The following is a 7,159-nucleotide window of genomic DNA, read 5'->3' on the forward strand; positions in this document are numbered from 1 at the left end:
AACAGATTTTGCCAAGAACACACTGTGATAGATTTGCCATAAACTGGAAACAACTAGAACCAAGCAGTTCTTTGGCTGAGAATTCTCAGTTCCTAAACTTCAGGATTTCATAGGATATTGCCATGGCAGTTAATGTGGAATCATACTGCTTTAAATATTTGATATAACATGGCCCCACATCTGATCTGGAGATTTAAAAAAACACATTATGGAGGAAATAATGGAAGGTTCCCATGGGAAGTTAGCACTTGGACAGAGGGTGAACAAGATATACAAGCCAACAGGTTACAGTATTGGAGAGATATTGATCTCATTTTTTATTTATTTACTTTATTTATACCCCATAGGAGCCACAGTGGCGCAATGGGTTACACCCTTGTGCCAGCTGAACTGCTGACCTGAAGGTTGGGTTGCTGACCTGAAGGTTGCTGGCACAAATTCATGAGACAAGCTCCCGTTTGTCAGCTCTAGCTTGTAGGGACATGAAATAAGCCTCCCAGCAGGATGGTAACACATCCAGGTGTCCCCTGGGCAATGCCCCTGTAGAAGGCCAATTCTCTCACACCAAAAGCAACTTGCAGTATGTTCTCAAGTCACTTCTGACACAATAAAAAAATATACCTCGTCTTTCTCTCCATACTATTTCCATTTAATATTACAGTGGGATCTTGGTATTTGTGAGAGACCCAAAATTTGTGGATGCTCAGGTCCATTATATACAATGGTGTAATAAAGTGGTGTCCCTTATATAAAGTGGCAAAATCAAGATTTGTTTTCTGAATTTTATTTTTGAATATTTTCATGGCATAGATAGTAGAATCCACCATCACAGAGGGCCCGCTGTGTAACTATATTTAATTTAGAGATTTACTTTTTGCATCTGTTTACCAATACTCGTCTTCTTTCTTTTTTGGGCTGATCCAGAATTGGGGGAAGATTCTTTGATGATACAAGATAGACCCACGCCATTTGTAGAAGGTAAGGAAGAGCCACCTACCAATCCTTATTAAGGCCTGATTTCAGCATAACAACAACAACAACAACAACTTTATTTTTGTTTCCCGCCTCCATCTCCCCGAGGGGACTCGGAGTGGCTTACATAGGGACGAGCCCAGTCAACATCATCACATCATAAAATAAAACTGCCATTTCTAGATGTTCTGGTCATCCGCAAACCCAATCAACAATTGGGCCACACAGTTTACAGAAAACCTACACACACAGATAGATACCTTCATAAAAACTCCAACCATCACCCAAGTAAAAAGAAAAACACAATCAAAGCCCTGACAGACCGTGCACAAAGAATCTGCAAACCTCACCTCCTCCAAGGTGAATTAAATCACCTAAACTGGACTCTACAGGCCAATTGATACCCCACTATGGACATCAGAAGAGCTGCAAGGCCAAGAACAAGCCATGAGAATCAAGACAAAGATCCATCCAGAGGAAAGGTGTTCTTACCATACGTCAAGGGAACCACTAACCGCATAGGCAAACTGATGAAGAAGCACAACCTACAAACCATCTACAGACCCACAAAGAAAATCCAACAAATGCTACGGTCAGCAAAAGACAAGAGGGATCCTCTCTCCTCTGCAGGAGTCTACCGTATGTCCTGCAGCTGTGGACAAGTCTACATAGGGACCACCAAACGCAGCGCCCAAACACAAGTCAAAGAACATGAAAGGCACTGCAGACTAATTCAACCAGAGAAATCAGCCATAGCAGAGCACTTGATGAACCAACCTGGACACAGTATATTATTTGAGAACACAGAAATGCTTGACCACGCCAACAACCACCATATCAGACTACACAGAGAAGCCATTGAAATTCACAAGCATGTGGACAACTTCAACAGAAAGGAGGAAACCATGAAAATGAACAAATTAACTGTAACATTCACACTGGCCTACAACAGACAAAGAGTGGACTTTCCACAGATAAATAAACCTCACTTGCCTAGTTTCCAACAGACCTCACAACCTCTGAGGATGCCTGCCACAGATGTGGGCGAAACATCAAGAGAGAATACTTCTGGAACATGGCCATACATCCCGGAAAATATACAACAATCCCAATCAAATTAAAACATAAACATCATTACATAAAACAGGATAATCACAACAGCAGTTTAAAACAACATAAAATTATAAAAGCATAAAAACAATCTTAAACAGTTGTCAATAAGCCTATGAAAGGTCCAATCCTAGGCATGAATGGGAGGACTGTCGCAACTCATAGATTAGGGCTGATGAATGAAGTGCATGAGTCAGAATAAAATGCATGAGGTGGGCAAAATAGGGTGCATGATGATAGCATGATGATCCCAGAGTCCATCCCAGATTACCAAAAAAAGAAGGTGACTCTCCTCCAGAGAAAACATAGAAACAGAGTTGGAAGAGACCTTGTGGGCCAAGCCCTGTGTCCCATGAGTAGCCAAGTGAATTCAGTCATGGGCATTTCTGGATGACATCTACTGCCATTTACTCAACCCTTAGAGGAGTCTAGGCATCAGCTGAACCAGGATGATCCTACAAAGTTTTATACAGTCATGACTGTCCCATCACCCTATTAGGGTGTGATCTCTTGGCTAAGCAGAACGCTACTATGTGGTTTGAAGGCCTTCAGCTTAAAGTGGCCTTCTTCAAACATCAATACACTAGAGTCTCACTTATCCAAGCTAAATGGGCCGGCAGAAGCTTGGATAAGGGAATATCTTGGATAATATGGAGGGATTAAGGAAAACCCTATTAAACATCAAATTAGGTTATGATTTTACAAATTAAGCACCAAAACATCATGTTATACAACAAATTTGACAGAAAAAGTAGTTCAATACGCAGTAATGTTATGTTGTAATTACTGTATTTACGAATTTAGCACCAAAATATCATGATATATTGAAAGCATTGACTACAAAAATGGCTTGGATAATCCAGAAGCTTGGATAAGCGAGGCTTGGACAAGTGAGACTGTCAAGAGTCAGACGCCAGTTAACATACAAAACAAAGTTTATTCCGAAGATAAGCCAAAAAATAACATAAACACAGGAAATATCCTTGAAACACTTCACTTTTCAGTGTTTCGAGAGCAGATTGGACAATAATAACTCAAAAACGAGCCACGCTAATTTCCCATGCTGGCATTCAATAAAAAACTAAATAACGCTTCAATTCAGCTTTGGAAAACAAATAGAGTTAATTGCTGGAAAATAAACAAACTAGAAAAGCAGTAAAGCAGCTTCCACGGTGCAGATAAGCCGAGAGCCTCAAAGGGATGATGAATAGCCGTCGTCAGAAGAATCCAAGGTCAGGTCAGGAAGCAGCAGAAATTCCGAAAGACAAACCAATAATCAGAAGCCGGGAGTAGCCGTCAGTCAGAGGACGTAGACAGAAGCCAGGTCAAATTCAATCCAAAGTCCGAAGAGGGTGCAGTCATCCAAAACAGGTCCACGATAAGACACAGCGAGAGCCAAGCCAGATGGTATCAGCAGATCCGAATCACAGTCCAAGTCCAGAAACACAGAGATCCCAATGGCGCCTCAGCAACACCTTGCCACACGCAAAGTGCAGTGGCCAAACATTCCCATTTTATTCCCCTTCCTCCTGGGTGACCAAACACTCACACCCAAACACCAGGTGTCCCAAATCTACTCAGAGTCTGAACTCCACACAGCTAGAGCTCGTGGATCTGGAGTACCTAGCAATTCGTCGGAGTCCCAATCATCCTGCCCACACTTAGCCCCATGAACACTTAAAGAACCATCCTCCCTTCTCCAAGCATCCCAATTGGGATCAGCTCCTGCAGAAACCCCATGTTCAGAAGTATCCATAAGCCCCAAATCCCCAGACATCTCCGGTGGCTGTGCCCATTCAGTGCCCGCTTCCCCAGCCACCACCTGTTCCTCAGCATCCATCTCCCCATCTGAATCTTCCTCAGAAGATTCCCCATATAGCTCTCTAAGTTGCTTCCTGCGCAACTCCTCCAGTGAACCCTCATCACGAGGGTTTTTTCTTCCTCTCCGAATTCCATCACCATCAACCATAATCCCCGAAGGCGCAGTCACAACAGAGACTCTACTGTATTTACTTTATCAAGACAAATCTGCCTGGTCAGCAGTTTTGGGTGGCTAAAATGAAGATAAACCCCAAGGTTTGGGCTCAGGGATCCACAGGGTTTGCACACAAAGCCCTCCCACATTGTGCCCATCTAAAGCCTGGAGTTAACCCTGCTAATCACCACCAATACTCTATTTGCCTGCTAGCCCAAAGAGGACTTCAAGCCACAGTTGAAGCTTTTGTGAAGCAAGAGTGACTAATATCCCAGATTTTGATATACCACTCTTACTACAACTGCCAAGGCCAAAATCAGCTGATTGCTCCCATAATCTATTACGTATTCCCACTGTAATAATAATAATAATAATAATAATAATAATAATAATAATAATAATAATAATAATAATAACTTTATACCCCGCCACCATCTCCCCACGGGAACTCGGGGCGGCTCACATGGGGCAAGGCCCAACTAGCACAATTTACAGAAACAACAGCATAAATACATTGAACAATAATCAAAAAATAATAAAACACAGTAAGATATTAAAACAAGAGTCAATACAGCAGTAAATCATTCAACCACCAAGTACAATTCACTGTAAGAAGGACAGTGAAATTACATGTTATGATCTTAGGTTGGACAGCAATGAATACTGGATAGAAGCAAGGGTAAATAAATAAGGAATAAGAATAGGGTCCCCCCTTTTGTCCACCTAGATCAATGGTTCTCAGCCTTTGGGCCTCCAGGTGTTTTGGACTTCAGCTGCCACAACTCCTAACAACTGGTAAACTGGCTGGGATTTCTGGGAGTTGAAGTCCAAAACACCTGGAGGCCCAAAGGTTGGGAACCACTGACCTAGATTATGTCTCCATTACTCCACACGTAGCTGGTGTTTGATGCTTGTAAAACCATAAATATGAACAAGGAAGTAGGAGGGAGTTGTGGGGGGCTGTATTGGGAATAGACTTATTCCCGTGACAACAAATACATTTGTATAAATCCCAGGGGTCCCAAACTTAAGACACCCCTTGCCTGAGACATAATCCATTGTTATTGCCCTGAGTTATATTTTTGTCCAATATACTGGACAAACCCTACTTTATGAGGGGTTTATCCAGTATACCAATTGTTCCATCTCCCAGTTCAACATGAGTGTAAAACCGACCAGTACAATCCCATCAACTATACCTCTCACTATTCTTTAAAGGAAATTTTAATTCTGTCAAATACTAATGCCTGGCTTTATCTATCTTGACTAGTGTTGCGCGTATGTTGGACTGAAAGCAATGCTGAGTTTTGGTGTAGCCCTTGGCCAAAGTTATTTTTGTTGTCCATTTCCCTTCTTGCTCAGGATGGACCTACACTGTCATATAATCCAGTATCTGATCCCAGAGTATCTGCTTTGAGCTGGATTATGAGTCTACACTGCAATATAATCCAGTTCAAAGCATATAATCTGGGATCAGAAAGTGGATTATGTGGCAGTGTAGATCCAGCCTCAGTTACCAGCCTCATCCCAGTTTTAGATCTACACTGCAATATAATTCTGATTATCAAAGCAGATAATCCACATTATCTGTTTTGAATTGGATTATATGAGTCTACCATATAATCCAGTTCAAAAGCAGATAATCTTGATTTTATATGGCAGTGTTGATGGGGCCTTACTGGGGAGATACAGCAATGCTGACATGCCATGTCCTAACCAATGGTATCATTACATCTCCTTTGTACTGTTGAATGTTGGTGATGGCATCATACATGACATGGTCACTTTTGAACAGAGCAGTATGGTCATCACAACCTTTCTCTCTTACAGCAATGATGTACTTTGATGCCGTGACAGCCCACAATCAGCTAATCCTTTCTTGGGGTGGAAGAAGTGTTCGTGTAAACCAGGGTTCTGCGGAGATTAAGACATTTCATAAAATGCGATTTGATCAAGTAAAATGTGTGCTAGGAACACTGGCATTCATGGAAGGGAGACATTGTTGGGAAATAGACATCAAAGATGCAGAATACTGGGGTGTTGGTGTTGCCAAAGAATCGGTGAAAAGAAAGACCCAGGTGGATCCGGTTGAGTTTTCCCCTAAAGATGGAATCTGGGCAATAGGTTGTTGCAATGGCAAATATGCAGCATTCACCTATGCAGCATTCACCGGTTGTATAGATGAGAATCCCTTGAGCTTGTGTGAACCTCTCAAGAAGATCAAAGTATATTTGGATTATATGGCTGGTGAGGTGTCATTTCGTAATTCGGATACCGATACCTTAATCTTTGTTTTCCCTCCAGCCGCATTTGGGAGAGAACCAATACGCCCTTGGTTCTGGCTTGATAATGGGCAGATGAGTCTGCCTTGGCCAGGGGAACAATATCCAGTTGGAGGATGTCAAGCTTTTTAAACCTTGGGAAATAGATGAATACATTGACGTACTCCTTGGTTCTCTGACATCTCAGGGTATCTTAGAACTGAGAAGGAAAGTACAGAAAGCCTAATTCGTTCTCAAAAATGAGCACAAAATGTTTGTGTTTTAGTGTGTGTGTGTGTGTGTGTGTGTGTGTGTGTGTGTGTGTATATATATATATATATATATATACACACACACACACACACACACACACATACATACACACATACACACACACACACACTGTTCATTACTGTTATTATCTTTCCTGTTGTCCTTTGATGCATCATGGCATCAAAGGGAGTGGTATAGAATGTCCCCAAATAGGTTGCATCCATACTGTAGAATTATAGCAGTTTGATACCACATTAACTGCCACAGCTGAGTGTTATGGAATTTTAGTCTTTGTATGGTTTTGTGAGATACTTACTTTTTGCCCTCAGAGAACTCTGGCAAACTACAAATCATAGAATTCTATACGATAAGAGATATCCAGTTAAAGTGGTATCAAACTGCTATAATTTTGCAGTATGGATGATCTGTTATACATTCCTTTAATTTTTAAAAGTAATTATATCTTATACTTGGAAATCTGCATAGTCTTTTTGTTTATGTTATTTGATATTTGAAAAATTTCCAGCTGCTTTTTAAAATGATATCAAATAAAAGAGCAATACTCTCA

The 7,159-nt window shown here is 41.3% G+C and overlaps 1 protein-coding gene across 2 annotated transcripts in view; it reads left to right on the top strand.

Moving 5' to 3' along the window:
- LOC107983628 (zinc finger protein RFP) overlaps positions 1 to 7,159 on the top strand; it is a 28,728-nt gene extending 21,569 nt beyond the window's left edge. For both annotated transcript variants that reach the window (XM_062973685.1, XM_062973684.1), the window contains 2 exons: positions 925 to 978; positions 5,888 to 7,159. In XM_062973685.1, coding sequence (XP_062829755.1) covers positions 925 to 978; positions 5,888 to 6,471 — 638 coding nt within the window. In that variant the 3' untranslated portion in view covers positions 6,472 to 7,159. The remainder of the gene's footprint in view (positions 1 to 924; positions 979 to 5,887) is intronic.

This window comes from Anolis carolinensis, chromosome 2 (assembly GCF_035594765.1).
Source record: "Anolis carolinensis isolate JA03-04 chromosome 2, rAnoCar3.1.pri, whole genome shotgun sequence".
Lineage (NCBI taxonomy): Eukaryota > Metazoa > Chordata > Lepidosauria > Squamata > Dactyloidae > Anolis > Anolis carolinensis.